This window comes from Teleopsis dalmanni, chromosome 1 (assembly GCF_002237135.1).
Source record: "Teleopsis dalmanni isolate 2A chromosome 1, ASM223713v2, whole genome shotgun sequence".
NCBI lineage: Eukaryota > Metazoa > Arthropoda > Insecta > Diptera > Diopsidae > Teleopsis > Teleopsis dalmanni.
In genome coordinates, this window is record NC_051846.1 from 168,618,483 (window position 1) to 168,639,779 (window position 21,297).

At 28.5% G+C, this 21,297-nt stretch overlaps 1 protein-coding gene across 3 annotated transcripts; it reads left to right on the forward strand.

The window, feature by feature from the left end:
- Positions 1-17,192: 17,192 nt before the first annotated feature.
- LOC119670052 (cysteine-rich protamine-like) lies at positions 17,193-20,164 on the forward strand. 3 transcript variants are annotated; one of them, XM_038080158.1, is made up of 5 exons: positions 17,193-17,240; positions 17,871-18,078; positions 18,433-18,504; positions 19,158-19,894; positions 19,963-20,164. In XM_038080158.1, the coding sequence occupies exons 4-5, from the start codon at positions 19,685-19,687 to the stop codon at positions 20,080-20,082; spliced, it is 330 nt and encodes a 109-aa protein (XP_037936086.1). In that variant the 5' UTR covers positions 17,193-17,240; positions 17,871-18,078; positions 18,433-18,504; positions 19,158-19,684; the 3' UTR covers positions 20,083-20,164. The 3 variants fall into 3 exon arrangements, with proteins under 3 accessions (XP_037936086.1, XP_037936085.1, XP_037936084.1); XM_038080157.1 differs by having other exon boundaries at positions 17,197-17,240; positions 17,862-18,078; XM_038080156.1 differs by lacking the exon at positions 17,193-17,240 and having other exon boundaries at positions 17,830-18,078.
- Positions 20,165-21,297: the final 1,133 nt, after the last annotated feature.

Here is a 21,297-nt window from a genome sequence, read left to right on the forward strand (position 1 = left end):
GAGTAGGAGTGGTATTGGTTGTATTGGATATGAGTTGTATATATTCAATACATCAAATCAATTCACTATAATAGTGTACTGCTAATACTTATTCATTATTCATAAATGCAACTTTATTAAATTGTCAAAATATGTAGTGGAATGAAGTCTTTATAAACTAATTTAATCACCAACAATTAGTATAATATATTCATTTATAATACATTTATAAAACCATAGAGACTTTAACTTATAATACACTTTATTGTATTCAATTTAATGCTTCTGAGTGTAGACAAAACTTCTTTATAAGATTTAGCAAATTTTAGCAAACTACCTGCACAGTATATGATAATCTGCATGAAAGCAGTTCAATCTTAATTTATATATATTATTTTCTTATATTTTTATTTAAATCAGTACAGACTATACACAAACTTAAAACGATTAAAACATTACAAAATGTCTAGACGAAGTTCTGAAAGCAAAAGTTTCCAAGAAAAACATATGCAAATATGGCTTACAGTAAAGAACAGCACTGAATATAAAAACAAATGAGATATATTAAACAAAGAAATTTTATATAAAGAAAAATATTTTTAAAAAATATTCAGAATTGGCAATTAAATTTAAAATCAGTTTAAAATTTTTCCATACGAAACCACAGCAAAATCGATTTGATACTTTAAGCACACCAAAAAGCCAATAAATTGATACTCCTCATGTGCTGAGATTTTTTAATAATTTGGTATGTGTGAAAAGTTTTCAAATTAAAGAGTTTTTCCTTAATTGGAATTGATAACTTTGAGGATAAGTTGGAAACTTGGTGTGAGATTCAGTTACATAAATCCAAAAGGAGACTGTAACGAAGTGTGGTCTTATTTATGCCAATAAAATAAGTATTTTTAAAACACAAGTTTAACGACAACAACAACAAAACAGATCAAATTGCAAGTATGTATGTAAAGAGTAGCGATATGAATGTATGTAAATATGTGGCATTGCAAAATTTGATGTTTTCAAATCAATAAAAGTTTGACAAAAAAACTTTTAACAATTCTTTGCAACAAATTCTTCAATCACTCATAAAACAAAAGCTACAAAACACAAAAAAAAAACAAAAATAAGAGAATATAAATTCAGAAAAAAAAAATAATTATAAAATAAACTGCGCCAGTAAAGTAGAAATCGATAGCAAAATCATGTTACCAACGAGTTAACGAAAAAATGATTCCCTAGCAGTCAGGGGTTATGCGATAATAAATAATATCCACAATTTTCAGTTTGAGTAGGAGTGCATATTAGTATTGGTACTGGAAGTGATGGTGACGGTGACGGTGGTAGTGGTAGTGGCAGCAGTAATGCCACTGATGTGCAGAGGTTAATTAAGAAAGTTTCTATTCCTTGTGGCAGTATCGACGTTCAAAAAGTCAAAATGAGCACAACAAAATATACAAAAATATCGACGAACTTTGGCATAGACATGCTCTGCTGACGACAGAGAACTTTTGTCTCCTACCCCATAAGTTATTAAGGTATTTTACTGCTGTTTTTTATGCTGCCTTAACGTGATACTTTTTTAAAATTGATAAGAAGAGTAAGCAAACCATTGACAAGTCTTAACGAAAACTTAATATATACTACAATCTATATATATATGAAAATATGTGTATACAGTTTGTACATATAAATACAACTTTGAACATTTATTTTAGACAAAAGATATACATATACCTACACATATAATATTAGTAATAAAATCATGGGTAATAATCATGAGTACTACCCAGTTGTATTATATATCGTTACTTAAATGATTCAAACATAGAGTATGTTTCCTTAACTCAAGAAACTAAAACAAGATAATAGTATGATCAGAGATCAAAGTTTTTATGAAAAAACCAATCACTCATAAGAAAAACTCAATACTTCAAATATGTTATTATAATAATAATATATAGGGTATACCAGGCGTCAGCGAAAAGCCTATCTGAAAAAGCACCATCAATCAAATAGACTTATATATCAATCATTAAGGGATCTTGTTAAAAACCTAAGAGGATTATGACGCAGCATAGATTACATTTATATTATAGAGTTTAGCATTTTTTGTGTATTGGTTGCACTAGCAATAACGAATATGTTAACTATGCACCGACAGGTTATGCTTAGTTTTTCTTTGTGAAGGAAATACCCAATATATATTGTACTTAAAGGTTTTTTATTTGGCAAAATATCGAATTAGAGAAATTTTATATTAAAAATGGAATTAAATGTAGCGATGTATTTATAATATCAAAGATGATCTTTGGTAAAGCTATTATCTCTAAAGATCTTCACAGACATCGCCACAAGTTTATGTATAGTGCATACAAAATGTTACAGAAGAAATAGGAATGTCATATGGCTCATCCACAACAACTTTGACTAAAAATGAGTGGCTTCAAAATATTTTTTTAAAAATAAGCTACTTATTCTCAACATTCTATGACAAAACCCAACAACACTATAAACCAGCCAATTGATCAAAAATTGACTTTAGTAACATTTTATTAAGAATGTATATATTATTTATATAATTACTAATACCATATTCTACTGATCTCATTTATACAGTTTGCTAATTAAGGTCGTTAATGAGAAAAATTTTCCATACAAAGAGTTTAAATAAGCTCATTATAAATAAATTAACAGATTTAAAGTGAAAAATATCAACACTTAAAAATAAATTTCCCACAAGGGAAATTATGAAAATTGGAAATATTTGCCATGTGTTTTATTTGTAAAATGAAAATAAACAAGTTATTTCCCAATCATAAATTATTATACCAATGGAAACGAACAAATCTTAATTTCATTAACAATATAAAACAGTATAAACAGTATAAAATATTACGAATGCAATAATTTTTCTATAATGTTCCAATAAATAGTTTTTTTTAATAAAATCTTATTTGTTTTGAGTATATATTGAAGTATTATTCAAGTTTCTAATGAACTAATGTAACTTTACATAACGTAGCTTTCAAAAGTTATTTTTTGTTCGTAAACTTTTTTTAATTATTAATTTTATTTTCTTGATTTAATTGGATTTTTGTTAATTCAAAATGATTTTTAATTGAATTTTTTTTTAGAAAAAATAGTTTCATTGCTGATGAATTTGAAATAATTGATCTACTAAAAATGCAAGGAACAATGCAGTTGGCGGCCCAGTAATAATCGTAAAAACTCATTTGACACATTAAAATAATTGCAGTAAACTTTTTTCAAAAATTAAAGAAAAAAGAATCGGAGCGAGATTTTTAATATTGGAAAATGTCAAACTAGTATAAATTAATTTAATTAAATAAATTTATGTAAAGCGAAGCAAATATATACACTGTGAATAAAAATTTAACTTTTAAACAAATTTAAGCAAAATAAAAAATTAATGACTATGAATGGATATGAATTCAAAAAAGATATAAGATACTTTCACCCTAAAAGATATCAATATAAAGCAGTACACTCACTAATATTGAATAATTTGTGAAAAGAAAAATAGTCTTTAAATATATGAGACTATTCAGAAACAAATACTCTTAAACTAAAATGTGTGAATACAAGGTATATAAATTTTTTAAATATAAAAATATAGTTAATCATACAGCATTTTCGAATACCGTCAAATTTTCATTATTTGGGTGACAGTCATTTCATCATATAAATAATATAATAACCTTCTGCAATATACGGAGCTCTTTAAAGACAGAATCTGTACAGAAATATCTGAATATTTTGATACTTATACTATCTTTTTGAATTGTATTCAAATAAATTGCATAAACTACTAGAAGTTCTGAAGTTAATAAAGATATTAAAATACCAATATTTTTTTCTTTGATAATTTACTATCCCATCTTAACATTATTGTTTTGAATATATTGTGATTGACTTCTATAACTCAATACATTTCTTAACTGTTTATCATATTTTGTTGTGTTATTAGATAATCAGCCAATATCACTCTTCATCCATAGAAGTTAATATTATAATATTGACATCATAAATAATGATATCTTCTTCGAGTTTTTTGTACATCATCTAGTGATGGAATATAAGAGAGAGTGTTTAGAGATACTGCATACAACAACACCAAAACACAGTAGGAAAAGGATAGAAATATATCTTGATCGATGTAAAGTGAAAACTCTTCCTGGGAGCAGTATTGACAATCCAAACATATGTACTCGTATTTTAAAGAAATGGATAAACTTCAGCGGTACTTTTTAAATCGCATTCCTATGTTATACGATTTCATACCGACGTACGTTATAGAGATAGAAACTGGTGTGAAATAGGGATATATATCCCTTCCGAAGTATACATGGCGTTGCCTACTTCAATATGATGAATAAAGGCAACACTCTTCCGCAATGTTTTAAAGACAGCCCTTAAACATATTGAATGATTTCGTAACCTAAAAAATCTGCTTATTCAACATGAAGGAATGAAGAAAGAACTAACTAACTGATTAATTAGTTGCAGTGGCAAATTAGATGATATCTTTCCGCCTTCCACAATTACCGATTTTTGCCATTTTACTGTCAAATTTCTCAAAAGAAACTTTAAGATTAAAAAACTTATAAACTAATTCCATCCATTTAAATTCAGATAATTCAATAGATCTTTCGTTGTATTTGTTTTGCAATTTTTTGTCGTTGTGCTGTCAGATTTCTCGAAAAAAAATAGTAAGAAATAAAAATTTTTAAACTAAATCGTTCTCATTGAATTTAGATAATTTATTAGTTCCTTCAACCTCACTAATGACAAGTTTGACGAAACTGTGAAAAAAGTATTATCTATTTCATCTGGAGGCCGGAGCCCAAAAAAAATTAAATATTTTGATTTGTATTTTAATATATTAATTGCAATTAATTCATTGTTTTTGTTTTACTATAAGTTCCCCCAACTTCTACAGAGAGTACCAAAAGAAATGTGTAGCTTTCTTTCGTAGTGTCCTATACCACATTGACCAGAGACAGCTGCAGTAAGCCTTGTGGTAACTAGTCTGTCTGTATAAAAATTTTAAACTGCAAGTGTCTTTTTATACAATATAATAAAATTACTTTACTATAAAACATTTTTTAAATAGGCTCCTGGGGATGTATATTCTTACGGAAGAAGCAATAAAATTCTGTAAAGTAGGTTCTATACTACTTTTTATTGAAGCAACAGAGCTTAGAGACTTTCTCTAAGCCCTGAAGGGGCACAATAGACCTGAAGGTCGTTGTGCCACATCCCCTAACAATAATAATAAACATTTTCTATATAAATATTTTAAATATTCCAAATTTATATTTTAAAAAAACTTATATTAAAAAGTTTTTGAAATATTTAAAATTTCCATTTTCTGAAATATTTCAGATTTCCAATTTTCGAAACTAATTCCTAATTTGTATACATTGTCAGTAACTCATTTGAACAAAGTGAGATTGTAAATTTTTATTAAGAAATTGTAAAGCATAGATACTATAAAAAATTTTTATGTTAAAATTATGACTCATAAAATAAGAAATAGAAAACGCTAATAAAAGCTTTTCTATTTGAAATCCAATTTGGCTACGCACAAACGTTTTAGTTACAGTTCAACTCTTTGGCATCAAACTATTCCGTAGAAGCTTGAAATAAATGGAAGAGTAGTGAATCCACTACCGCAACATCGACAATAAACAGATTTCATCAGTGCCGTTACAGCTGCCAACAGTTGTGAATTTAAGACCAGAAATGCTATCGAACTCCCTTGTATCTGTGTGCTCACATTCACTACTACCACATATGACAAATAACCAATTTATAAATCAATTTCAACATTGTAAATTTGAAGAAGATGAATATGGTGTGCTACGCCAGGATTGTGCTATAAAGCGTATTTTATTTCGGTGTAAAACTATTTTGTGGTAACTCAACATTTAAGTTATTTCTCAGTTTTATTTATTTTTCATTGGCTGCATAATGAATTTTGTATAGCAGCAATAGCTGCAACAGCAGTAGTACCACCACCACCACCAGCAACAGCAAAAATATATCAATTTTATATTAGCTTCATTCGGCAGTGATAAACAAAGGCATTATTATTCCAGCTCAGTAGGTGATGAAAAAATACTTTTATACTTTTACCGAAAACATTCGAGCTATATCTATTCCATATATATATATACATATTTATATATATATATAAATATATATAGTTTATTCGAGTAGTGTGTCCAAATTTGATTTGTATTTCAAAGATACAAATATTGCACACTTACCACATTTGCATACAAATAAAGCAATTTCAAAAAATAATTTTTCAACATAAAAGCAAGCACAAGAGTGGTATGAGAGTGTAATAAAACAATAAAATATAAGATAAAATTTAAATTTTTAATAACATTTCTCCAAAATATAGTACTTGCCGACATACATACATGCCACAATATAAAATATAAAATATCATTTCATCAGTAGTTTTGCTGAATTTCAATAAAATTCCTTTGCATGATTTGCATCTAAAGCCACATAAGCCCCGAGGGATATGCATCAGCTTTAATGTCAACAAGAAGTCCAAGGAACAAGTACGAGTACAAGGAGCAGCACAAGAAAACAACAACAGTTGTACAAACATTGACCAAAAGGTTGAGAATTTCATATTCTTACAGTAAACACACTCACACTCACTCACACACACTCACACGCAGGCTTACACAAACACAAACAATCAAGTAGCAGGAAGGAAATCGAAATATGTTGTCGTGTGTGTTGCATAAATGCAGATGCATTATAAACAGACAAACACATGCATTTCTAAATCAAAATTAAACCTCAAGCATGCATAAGTTAGCTGCAGCACAGCATAAACAAATCAGGACGAAATAACAAAAAAGTCAACGGCGAGTGCAATTCACTGAAGGATCACAATCACAAATGCTGAAAACAATAAAAGCGCAAGCAAAATTGAGTTGAGCTTCAAAGGACAACAATGAGAAAGTGCTTGACAGCAGCACAGCAAAGCTCGACGAATGCAGCAAAGTAAGAGTTTTGCTGCATGAGCTGCTGTGGTTTTTGCTGTTTTTGCTTTTACAAGGCACTTGGGAGCAATTCTACTGCAACCAAAAGACATTTTTTTCGCATTTCGTATTACAAAAAACATATATGGCAAAATAAAAATGATTTTTTGGCAACATGTCAGGATTTTGTTTTCATACAAAAATTGCTTTAATATTATTTCCCTCACTTTTCCCATTTTCATATTTGAATTTTTTATATCTGCTTTCTTTCAACAGTTTTCTTTTTCACCTATCATTAATTTTTTATTCTTATGTTGGGAGAACCACAATGTTTCTGATCTTATATATAAAAACATAATAAAACGAATGGAGACGAAGGTAATATATTTATTTAATACTGGAATATGTAGTCACATTTTAAGCCCATGTTAAGCAGAAAGTCATTGGGCTCATCAAAATCAAAATTTTTGTTCCTTTCAAACCAATATAAAAAAATTGAGAGTGAGAGAAAAACAATATGTTGGTTAAATTTTCGTTCTGAGAGCCAAGGGTTAGATCGCATCCTCCATCATTTGACAAAATCTCAAACAGATGCTCGTGTCGATTGGTGCACACAGCTCACAAATGCTCAATAAGTGTAATAACAGTGCTTCAAAGACGTATATAAGATTGTGACAGCTAAGAAATCATGAATATATGTGATGTTTCAAGATGAAACAAATTTAACAAAAGTTGTTCGCGCTCGAAGGACTTCGAAACTAATGGACTCTTTTTTTTGGGAAAACTGGTCATGTGGCAACTATACCATAACAGTACAGTACAACCATTTGTTTACGGAAACTGTTTTTTTTTCTTTATTATTTGAAACACAATAAATACAATAATATAAACACATGTTTCATTTGACTACGTCTAATTCAAGTTGAGGAAAATGTTGAACTGTTGAGGAAAATAAGGAAAATAAACAAATGCCGTCGGATCATTCGCCATCTCCATCAAGACAACGCGAGTGTTCACACATTTCATCTAACAAACGACTATTGAAAAACTTAAAAAAATCGAATTTATGGGTCATCCGCCGTACAGTCCTGATTTAGCAACCCATAACTTCTTCATGTTCCTGAATGTCAAGAATAAGTTGCATTCAGTTTTCGTCCGAATTGGTATGTTTTCAAAAACTAAGACATTATGATAGATACCCTAGCAGCACAAAAGATCAACTATGGTGCCTGTACTCTGCTTATTTCTATTCTATGACAGATACCACAAGTCAACGGAAAGTATTTAAGCAAGGTCATAGAATTTTCTTCAGTTTATGCTTCATTTATTTGATTTAACTTCTACTTACAATGAAAATGATACCCGATGAATTTATATTCATTTTATTTAAAATGGACAACTCTCAATTGCATTTTCAAATGCCAAATTATTTGTGTCTCACTTATAAATAAATTAAAAAGCAATATATATATTTTTTTTCCGAAATCAAGAGAATGTTGCTGTTAAAAATATTATAGCAAATATGTGATAAATATAGATAAATATCAACTTTATGCACACATATTGCATATTTCAGAATTATAAAATAAAATAAAATATTTTATTGAAAAATTAAAGAATAGCAAAAATCAGTAGTTGGCGAGCCCATGCTGAACAAATATTCAGAAGTTAGAAGTCAGACGTTGACATATTTGCAAATATTTCTGACTATGAAACTGCATAGTACTATTTATATAAAACTAGTAGATGACCCGGCGAACTCTGTTCCGCCTTAAAGGCAATAAATAAGCAGTTTTTTTTTAATTGGAAAAAATACAAAAAAAAAAAAATACCTACATTAATCATTCATAATTTATTTGTGTATTTTAGTACACATCGCAAATTATCTATTTGTTGACCTCTGTTGTTCGCTCGACCTTCAGTCCTTAAATTTGCAGTATTTCGTATTCTTCTTGCATTACGGCTTTGTCGGGAAAGATTCGATCGTCTTGGTCGTGGCATTATTAAAAAACTAAAAACTCAAATGTTCAACCATACCATACATTATAATTGTTAATTATTTATTTTGTTGAGTTTGCAACAACCAGGTAGTTTTATTGATTAAAAACGATATTTATTGCAACACAAACTTATATTGATCTAATACAACTTTTAAAAACACATTAACTAAGTTATATTTCTATCTGTTAAATTTTAATAAAATATTTTCTTATATCAAAAATTTGATAATTTCAAAACCTACTTTGTCGTGAACGGGATAAACAGGTATCCTATGTCCTTCTCCTGGCCTTAAACTACCTCCCTGCCAATTTTCAGCTAAATCGGTTCAGCCTATATCCTTCTCCTGGCCTTAAACTACCTCCCTGCCAATTTTCAGCTAAATCGGTTCAGCCGTTCTTGAGTTATAAGTGGTGTAACAATAACACATCTTTCTTTTATATATATAGATTTAACTTTAGTAATATATTCAAATATAAATGAAATTTTTGTATAGAAAAATTCGTACAGATTTTCAAGAAAAATATGTGCAATCATGTGTAAGCACAAACGATTGATTTAGAGATTGATTTAGAGAAGCAAAATACGATAAAATGATTCTAGACAAACATACGAAACAGCCAAGGGGCACGTATTTCATTTATGCATTCATCTAATAAATATCTATAATGGATACAAGATACAGGGATATGTGCAGATACATGGGCTCGCATACCTACACGTGCAGAGCAATCGAAGGACTTTTCTGCAAAACAATCGGAACAAACCATTTATAAAGAGAAATGGCAAAGAAAATCTTTCAAGTGAAGTGCATAGACAAAATAGCAAATAATGAAAAATAATTTAAAATAAACTGCATACTTCGAAGAACTCATGATGAAATTGATTTCTAATCTTTACTTTTATCTAAGGAATGTTATTAAAAGGAGTCTACTATGTGCATTGTTTTAAATGCACTGAAAACACTTACCAGCCACTCTGACAATAAAACTAAGAATGCAATAAAAATTGAATGTACCTATGAAAGCTTATAAAAAGATAAGATACGAAATGAAGTAATTTAAAAGTATTTTTAATTAATTTTAGTGATCAAAACAGAAAAGTACAATTCAAACAAATTATTATCATATTTTGTTTATTTAAGTTATTAAATATAAAAACTTTATGGTATATTAAAAATTACAAAGCCAATGATATCAAATATCTGTAAATTTGTATATACTTTATACAGATGTAACATCATTCAGATTTTGTTATCTGCAGCAGCATCTATACAGGGTGATTACATCAAAATTATACGATTATTATTATAATATTAGTAGCCACTAATATCATAACACTATGACATTAGTACCATTTGTCTTTAGACTCCCATCAATATTAAGAGTCAAGTTCAATATTTTTTGGAAAATCAGTGTGGAAAGATATGCAAGTCTATAATGTAAGGGTATCATGTGAATGCCCGGCTCTAGCGTCCAGAAGATATTGGTTCTTAGGAAAATAATTTTGTGATAGTTTATCAGACTGCTCAACGGTGAAGATGAAAGACCTATTAAATTACCTAAATTCGGTGAGATGGATTTAGTCTCTACTCTTCTATACTAGAATTCTTGCGAGGAATGTGGTAGCAAAACGGCGAAAAATCGCGAATTGAGGTACATTTGAAGTTATCTTATGCCTGCCACTGCCACTGCAACCAACCAACCAACAAAGGGTAGAATGCACGTGGTAGCCCATCTTGTAGAATGACTGTGTCATTATGCTCTACTAGCACACATTGTGAGACCACAATTCATAAATATGTCGTCTTGGTCTTCTTTAATCAGTGAAAATATCTTTTAACTAAGGAAATTTAAAGTTTGTGTGACCTCATAAAGTTTGTCTTCGGCATTCCGTTTTTAATCGACCTCTGTAGCGTGTCATTCTTAATTTAGCACTGAAAATAGTTTTCAGAAAGTTTTGCCAAAACTCATTCCTACAAGGTGAACAGTTTATAGAAATCTATGAGAATCAATAAATCTAAAAACATATTCATGTTTCTATAACGCGTTAAAATCTCTAATTCTTCTTTTTTCAAAACTTTCTACATCTGTTTGGATCGATAAAAACATAAACTCTTCCACAAAAACTTCACACGAAACTGGATATACATAGGTATATAAAAGTGAACACATTAAGTAAATAAAAAAGAATCCTCAAATATTTAGGTATACACGCGCTATAACTCATTAAAATCTCTTTAAAATCTGAACACGGAATCACTCTGTCCTTTTAAAGAACCAGGCAATTCTTAAGTGGTTACATTATTAATATCCAACAGACATTTCAGAGAGGGGGACCCCAGAGTGGATGTGCGGCTTCTGGCGAATACCGAAAACTAACAGAGCAAATGTGTCACAATTTTATTCTCTTTCTCTGATTCATGTCTATGTCAGATTTCGTTAAAATTAGTTTGTAATCGATCGGCGTATCTACCAATATGTGACAGTCAGTATGGCGATTAAGTCGGATAACATGCGGCCAATAAGCATTAATAGTTGATTAGTTCCTTTTGAATAATATTATTAAATAATAGGCTATGAGTGCACCTAGAACTAGTAGATCTATTGTGCGCTTAAAGGCCCTACTAAAACAATTCTAGTCTATTTATAAATCTCGTAATTGCTGTGGGATTAATTTTACTTATTTGATTTGTAACTAAGACGCCGCTTCCAAGGTAGTTGCATAGAATACGTTCTGATGTTTCCTTCTCCTCATGACAGAGTCAATAGAAATCACTTTTTACCGCACCTGTAATCTTTATAATCTTTCTTTTCAATTGGAGTTAAAGTCGCGGTGTTCTAAACACTTGTATCAACAAACAAGTCATAATTGGACCATTTCATATTTGGAGTTCAATATGTATCATTTTTATTTGATCACCCTATATGTGTTATATAAATAAACACATTTTTCAAACATTTGCTATAATTCCTTTTCGAATAAGAAATCAGTAAACTGTGAAATATTCTAAGAAGAAGAAAAACATCAAAGAAAATATATTCCTGCTTTGATTTAGTTTCACATTTCCATAAACCCACGTACGGGCGGGCATCTTTCAAATATATTTGCATATACAAATGCATATACTGTGGTATTTGTTTTAAATATTTTCCACATACAAAATGCATTTGATGCAAAGGAAGAAATGGAGTTGCGTGCTTCCTTGCTTCGTATACATTTAGTCCTGCAACGTTTATTTCCACACACAATGGCAACGTAGGTGCTTTCATGCGCTGTTTATGTTTTGCTTTGAGTTCTGTAAGTTCTGTAAGTTCTGTTTGGAAAAACGCAATGTCATTTGAGTGAAATTACTTTTAGATAAGAAAACAAATTACTAAAACGACTGTATAGATACTGCGGCAAAGATACTGCATTTCAATTGATGTTAAAAGCAACTTTTGCGTTTACCTGAGTTACGGCGTTTGCTGGTGCATATGTTCCCGACCAAGCATGCGTCTCAATTCAGGAGTTATTAGAGTCACGTAGGATTTTAATATGACTTTTTTTGTTTAAAATTGGAAAATACAGACAAACCCTTTCTTTGTGTTTACTTTATAATATAATAAGTTTATTGTTTGGTAAATTATATCCAGTAAATGTGCTTTTGTAAATACAACAGATTTTATATAAAATCAAAATTTATAAGTACTTTTTTTAAATATAATTTAGAACAATGTAATAAAAGTTAACATAATATAAACATAGTATAAAATATTTTACCTATACTATAGGTATAATATGATATTCATATAAATAAATCATAATGTTTTTACGTATACATATATACAATGCCACAGACTGCAACTCATTTATTGGAGTCCTTTGGAAAACCAATTTTAACTACATACTAAAATATTTATTTGAAGATATCTAATATGAGTGGTGTAAAATAATCCGATATTTTGAAGAGAGATAGAGCTTTTCAAGCCCCCCCCAAGGTCACCCCTCCCATTTAATTACGACACTACATGTATAAGCTCAAGTTTCTTACCATTTAATTTAAAAAAGCCATAAAAATTCATTAGAAGTGTCTATTATTTGTAAGAAAACAGAAAAACAACTATTAATGTTATAGTACCCAAAACAATTATTTTATCTAAAACTTAATATTTTCAAATCGAGGCATCGACTTAAAACACTTCACTAACATAACTCTTACCGAAGTTACCGATAATTTGAACGTTGCAGGAGAATAAAAATCTGATTGTATGACTCCACTTGATACTTCTATGGATATTCGACACTTAAAAGGTTTCGAGGAATAAAAATCAAACGATATGATTACACTTGGTGCTTCTATGGGTATTGTTTCAGGGGTGCAGTTTTACATTATCCTGGACATCATTAGGAGGAATACTAAGCTTCACTTTCTTCATCTAATTAATGTAACGTGAAAGTAACGAACTCAATGTGTTACTTTCCGGTCGACACGGCATTCGCGTAATAAAATTGGGTCTTGGGGACCCATTAAAAGTGAACGCATCGATACTGGTTATCTTGTGATAGTTGTTTCCCTGACCACTGGTACACATTAAAGTAGAATAAAACCTGCATATGATTTGTGAGAAATTGCATTTTATGCTTAAGACTTACTATAAAACTTGTCAAAACTGGAGAGGAATAGAAACAATAACTCCTTGAGATTGCCTAGGTTTGACTACGTTAACATGTCTAAGGAAAGTACTTTATTGACAGTTTATCGGACTACTTATCATCAAGAATAAAAGTTCTGTTAAGTTGCATGTATTTAAAACATTGGTTTTAGTTTTACCTTTAGACATTTTTTGGTAGAAATGTAATATTATATAGTGAATAACATTATTTATGGGGAGGGTAATAGATATCAGCTGATCAGTCAGTACAACCGACCAACCAAAGAGAACTGTCTCATCAAATTAGTGTGAAATAATTCGAAGATTTTTAATTAAAATATGTATTATTTATATTTAATATTGCAATACAATGAGATTCAACATTTATAGTTAGATTGAAAGTTATTTATTTGACTATAAATTTTTATAGGGCTGTACATTTTTAAAAATGATCGTAAGTAAAAACTGACATCACCAAATTGACACCTTGTAGGCTTGTTCACTGCAGGCAAATTTGATCGTTTCAAGTATGAATGTTTAATGTAGGGAATTTATATCTACAATTTAATACACAAAATCATTAGTAAAATGACTATAGTGATCAATACTGACGATTTTTAACACACCTACGTCATTGAAAAAAAGAGACAGGCCTAATGCTATACCAATCCGTGAGTTTGTGTAAATATAGTAACCAAATATATCTTCTAACAATTACTTAAGAACTTTCACAACCCCAAATTAGAAATTGATTGATACGTACAATAAGCGTAAAAAAAAATCTCATCACTTAATTCCTTCCCTGAATTCCTGAATTCACAACGTCCATACTATGTTTCTACGCTTTTTACAAGCTCAGCGGTTGTTAAACGATTCATAAAAGGCCTTAAAGTGAACGCTTAGTGCCTTCGATGAATATTATTTTTGATATAAGATACTGAAACAGTGCTACCTAACCAGCGTCAGTTATTTTTGCAGTGCTGAAACTTACAAAATTGTTAGTTCATGATATTTCAGGGTATTTAGAGAAACATTAATTTATAAATTTCAGCAATTAAAGTCATACCATAGTATTAAATTATTGAACTATATTAAATAAATATAAAATAATAATAACAAAAATGTCATGAAAATGTTTTGCCAATTCTTTGTAGGATACGTTTTAGCGTTTTCTATTTAAATGTAGCTAATTAATAATATTTGTATTAATTCAAATTACATTAATACTATATTATTATCCTTCTCTACTCCGTTGTTAAACATATAAACAAATTTACTAAATGAAAACATCCGCTACAAAAAAAAAAACAGCAAAAAAATATTAAAATAAATTGATTTTCACACTTTTTTAAATAAAGCAATTAAAATTGACTAAATAAATAGTCAAATATTGATAATATAATAATTGTATTAAAATAATTGTTAAATCAATTATTTAGTAATTGTTTACATTTTGGGCTTAAAATATATTTACAAAAAAAATTAAAATTATAAATGCTTTGTTGTTTTCTCACGTTGTTAATGGAATCCTATATTGAGTAACATTAATTTAAGCTTTTAATATATTTTATTTATTTAATAATATTATTCTTAAATTTCAATTATTTGTAATTGTTTAGTATGTATAACTTTTTACTTTATTATTATTTATTTTAAAAGAGTGTATTTTGCAACATTTTTTATTATACTTTATTAATTAAATAAAATTTGTTTTCAAAATTTAATTATCTATAATATATTAATATATATAACTTGTAACTTTATTATTATTTATATAAAAAATTTCTTTTTTTATTAATTGAAATTATAAACCTAAAATATTTAATGAGTGTCCATAATTTTACCATTTGTATACATAATAGTTTTTTTTCATATATGGTACATATCATTATCATATATAAATTTCCAAATAAATAATTATATAAAATTATTTTTTCTTTATTTATTACCATTACTATGATAACTATTCGCTTCACACATACTATTGCATTAAAATCATTTGATTTCGGAGCCTAAAGTACAATCAAACAAAAGGTTAGTTCACATAAGACTTCAAATGTCATTAACGCGAATACAAATATCTCAAAACAAAATTATAATATAAACCTTTATTTAATCAAGCCAAACACTGCAATGAATAATATGGGAGAAACTGTAGGTCTGATCAACCTGAGCGGTATCTGAAAGTCAAGATTATAGATTATAGTCATACAGTTCTAACACCTAATTCCAAAATTAAGATAACAACTAAGCGATAAAATTACACTCAACAATTGTTTGTTGAACGAACTTTTTGCGAAAAACAGAAAGCTGATCTTCAGCCAGATAATTAGACGAGCACTACTTTCTGGGTGTGTCGCGTATAGCAAAGCTGCCGACACTAATATCCAGAAGCTACATGTTGCTTAAAGTCAGGCTCTCCGAAGACTCTTCAAAGTACCATGGTTCATCCGCACGAATGACATGCTAAGAGACATTGGAATAAATCCAATCAAATAATACATAAGGGACAGAGTTTTGAAGGTATATGCGAAAACCGACAGGATGCCCTACTTAGCACTAGCTAATCTCAGAGTAATCACTAACCGCACTGGGCGGCACTCAGTTCTTAGATTAGTCATTGAATAATCACGAAGCTTATGAAGAATACACAAATTAATCAGTAAGATAGGTGGGACCCCTAACTATCAAAGAGTAAAACATGATAATAACAAAAGCTACAAAGCCTATATAAGTATGTGATACCATCTGCAATTAAAAATAAAAACTACTGCATACGAAGATGTGGCAGATGCAGTCAACATTGAACAAAAAAAAAACCTGTTAACAATATAGCCCACCACTTATTAAGTATAGACCTTATAGAGGTATTGGGACATCACCTCCGATTTTCTGAAACTATCTTTTATGAGCTCATACTTTTCAAATAAAAGTACCCATATCTCGTAAAGATAAAACTTCTGTTCCTAGAAGATGGTCGTCCACGGAGTTTGGAACGTTTACATTTTGGATCAATTTTAAAATAGCTTTATCTCAGACTCTGTAAATGATAAGCATTTAAAAATTTTGTGTAGTAAAAATAATTGACCGAAATAGCTTAAATACTATTTCTATACAAAATTTTCATATTCACTTGAAATCATATACTTACAAAAATACAAACATCTGCGTCTAACAGGACCTAATTCTGATATGTATTAGCAACTATCACAGTTTTGACTAACGTAATAAGACAAATAAAGCCTAGTCCAAATATAATTTTTCACCAAGTTTTAATCGTTATTTCCCCCTTTCTGTGATTTTCGACCTCTTAATTTACATTGAAAACAACAATTTCATATTTGACGTGACCATGACTGTATGTATAACATGGTCATAACTCTAGTAAAATAATAATTTATTTTATTAAAGAATTTTAATTGAAGTAACCAATTATTATGTTCTTTAAAATAATATTATTAAGCTAAACGAAATTTTTATTTCACAAAAATATTTTTTTTGTTTGAAGCAATTTGTTTCTAAAATTTATTCAAACTTTACTTTTGGAAACCAAATTTTAAAAGCAAATCACAACAGTTATATTAAAGAACCTTGACAGGTAATAAAGAAGTTGCAGTGTACATTATCTATCTAGTCAGCAATACTTATTAAAGATAATATATATATGCATCTTACTTTGCTTTTCTATTTCATTCATTAACATTACATCCTATAGAAAGGAAGCAATGATTAGTGGATACGATATTTTTAGCAGACTGAAAGTAAAGTCTTATAAGAACTAGTTGTCGTTCTATGTATAATTATCACATATTGACTTATAAACTTTTAGCTAAAACTAGTGGATTGTCTTTTATTTCTTCTAAATAAACATTAAAAACTTGTTATAATCTATTAAACTTGTCATGTGAAGAATATAAGTAACTAAATTATGTTAATGTGATACTAACCTCCTCAACAACGTTTAAGATCTTAAACAACATATACATAATTTAGACAATCTGTATAAAAATCGAAAAAACATAATTTAACATATGTTTGATTTAAGAACTATCATATCATCACTGCATTTTTAAAATTTTTATTGCCATAAAAATACTTTTTTTTTTCATAATAAAAGCATTTTTAAAATTTTTATTGCCATAAACATTTTTTTTTTATTACAAAAGTCATCAAAAATTTTCTAAATAAATAATTTTCTTTCCTCAAAATCATTAAATAGTTTTTTTAGGAAACTATAACAAATTCATAGAACCAAAATTTCAAATTACTGTATGGGCTGTGATAAGCCTGTACTTGGTTGCATCCAGTATCCTCCGCCAGGCAATTCGTTCAACAGCTCGCTATCGCCAGTTTGTGTGATCGAGCGAAGTCAGAACCAAATTTTGAACCAAATAAATTTTAATTAAAGAAATCAAGACTAAGTTGTCCCTCTCAAGGTAAGTTGTAATTTATTATGGCTCTGTCATTTAATCTAATATTTTGATTATATCTAATATAATCTATCAATATATCTATCTATATATTATATGATAACCAATAAAGTAGATATATGTATTAGACCCATTCCGCCATCGTACAAGTGAAGACTATGCGTAAGAACTGAAACTGCAATATATAAAATTATTTCCTTTAAACACAACATGGAATTATTTAACACCATACAAACTATTTTAATTATTATATGCAATATATATATTATATTATATTTTCATTATTACAATTAAAAATAATTTGCATTTGATTCAAAATAAAATTTATTTTTAATATTGTTCAACATATATTACTCATAGGTGTTTGGAAATCTAACTAAATCTTGAATGAACAAAATTTTCAATTTTAAGCCACGGACATTGGATTTAATTGTAAGTTGTTTGCATTAGAATTCAATTATCTCATTTAAGCATACATAATATTTTTAACAAATTTAAGATACATAATATTTTTTATAACTCTTTATAACTATATATCAAACACCAACAATAAATACAAAGGAAGATACTCTAAGCCTGAAGGAAGTTTTTTCTAAGCCTGACTGATGTATGGTCTATAATATAATACCATCAGCCAATTTTCTTTAATAGTCGCAATCGAATTGATCATTTTATTTTTAAAAGTAGTAAAAATCATAATGATTTATACCATCGCAGAACACTCAAAAGTATAATTGAAAAAACAACTACTTTTTTAATAGTGTCATCATACTTCTAGTTGGTTAATTTTATTCAATGTCAAAATATATTTCAAAATCGATGTTTCATTGACAATATTGAATGAGAAATATTCATTACAAAACTTATCTTTTAGATTACAGATTTTTTTTCAAATTTTTTTTCAAGTAACATTGCGTTTCCAAAATTTATTCCGACTTTTTTCAGTCTACAAAAATTACATGATCTTCAAAATATTCGTCAAAAAAAATTAACAGTAGTTACAGTAGTTCAAAGAGCAGATGATATATACTTAATAAAGCTACAATCACAGATCCATTGATGTTAACCGAACTATGTTTCTTTAGCTTCTGCTTCCAGATTAATTTAATTATAAAATTCTTAATGTTGATTGTGATAATTTGAGACGAAGGAGTTTTTCAATCTCTTAACGGTAGAAAATTACTTGTTAAGTTCGGAAGCATTGGATAGAGGAAGCGGTACCTTTTTAATCGTTGATTGGTGTCAGCAAGAACTACAAAACAACATTCAGTTTAGACGAGACTATTGTTAGTCTTTTAAATAATAATAACAATAGAGAAAATAGAACCTTCTCAATAGTTGATTGGTGAGAACAGGAACTAGAAAATAACATTCAGTTAAGACGAGACAATCTATTTTCAATTTAATGCAATATCAAGAAGTCATAAGGTCTTTTACAAGAAGAACTGAAATTTGCTCGATTATTACTGATTGAGTAGTAGAAGAAGTTTTATATATAGAAAATAGTGACCTGACTCATCATATTTGTTATCTAAAACGACTGAATTCGTTATAAAGGCAATTTAGACAAAAACGTTGCTGTTTGTTCGATCTTTCACTATACAAATCAAATATGGGGTGCAAAAAGAAGAAGCCTAGTTGCAAGCCTAAGCCCAAGCCTTGTTGTTCTCGTGGTGGACCATTAACCAGTCGTGGCTTTCTTAATTTCTTAAGAGAATATCGTGCATGCCATCCTGGACTTAACGCTGTAGAAACCGTACGTAAGGGTTATATGCGTTGGAATCGTTTATGTGAAGACAAAAAGAAAAAGTATCGTGAAATGGTAATTTCTTTTATTTAAATTAAAGTTCTTGATTTTTACAAATAAATTTATTATTTTTGAATATTTAGAAGCGTGTACCGAAACCCAAGTGTCCCAAAAAATGTCCTAAGAAAAAGAAGCCCAAATGCCCTAAGAAGAAACCAAAATGTCCACCAAAAAAACCAAAGTGCCCAAAAAAGTGTGGTTAATTTTAGTGTAAAAACGTATTTTTCTATAATTGTTGAACGTTCCACTACCTACCTTGCTTGTCTTTATCTGTATTTATTCACCCCCGATGGTGTGGTTGTATTAACAGAAAACCTACGATTGTCTATAATTGCTATGATATGTCTCTACCTACCTTGCTTGTCTTTACCATTAATTACGTCACTGATTGTCATAATTAACATTATGTATTTATTTATTATAAGTATTATATGATTTAAAAAATAAATAAAAAAAATGCAAAACACTTTAGTTAATTATTTAGTTAATAAAATACTAGAACCTACAAGTTTGTTTCAAAAATCGCAATTACCTCTATTGCTGACTAATATAAAAAAAGCATGTCCAGATTTCGAGATAACTAGAGGAACCAGTGAATAGGAACTTTCAAACTCATTTTCCTTAATTTCGTTCTAACCTAAAAACTGAATTTTGTATGGAAAAAAACAATTTAATTTTCTGAAACAAAGATGAAATTAAGATTTTTGCGAAATTAAGGTGTGTCTGAACATAATATAAATGGCTAAGGCAGTATACAATGATAAATTGTTGTGAAATTACATGTTAAATATTTGACCAGCCAAGATAAAATTCATCAACCGAGATAAAATTCGCGCTAGCAAATATAAAAAATGACTCATACTTAAATATCAATTTTTTATTTTATAATTCAAAGTTAAAAAAATTATTATTTAAAGAAAATGAATTATTATTTTTAATTTGTTTAATTTATTTTTTTTAATTTTCGAATGGTTAAATTGTTTTTCCAAATTAAACATATAATTCTGTTCAAGAGTTAATAAAATATGCTAGTTTGTCAAATATTGACAATAAATTTAAATAAAATATCGATTTTATTTTATTTTTAGAGTTAATTATGCCGCAAAACTATTTCACCAATAAAAATGTTTTGATGATATATGAAATAAAATATACTTATTTCATAATTATACACATAAAATACGTATTTCACATATCAAATGAAAATTATAATGAATTTTAAGCTTTTCCTTATATTTATTATAAGGTTTTAACTTATTGCAATAAATTAAATGCAATTTGCAATGAAATATTTTATAAAAACAATTAAAATAAGTGTATTTTATGTAATTCACCTTTAGCTTAATAATAAAATAATGAAAATAAATTAATTTTATTTTATATTTTAAAACATAAATAACTTCGAATGCTACATAATT

What these genes read in the sequence shown, in the direction of transcription:
- LOC119670052 (XM_038080158.1), top strand. Translation starts at nt 19,685, where the DNA reads ATGGGGTGCAAAAAGAAGAAGCCTAGTTGCAAGCCTAAGCCCAAGCCT. An exon ending in AGAAAAAGTATCGTGAAATG is followed by an intron (nt 19,895 to 19,962) that starts GTAATTTCTTTT and finishes TTGAATATTTAG; the next exon opens with AAGCGTGTACCGAAACCCAA.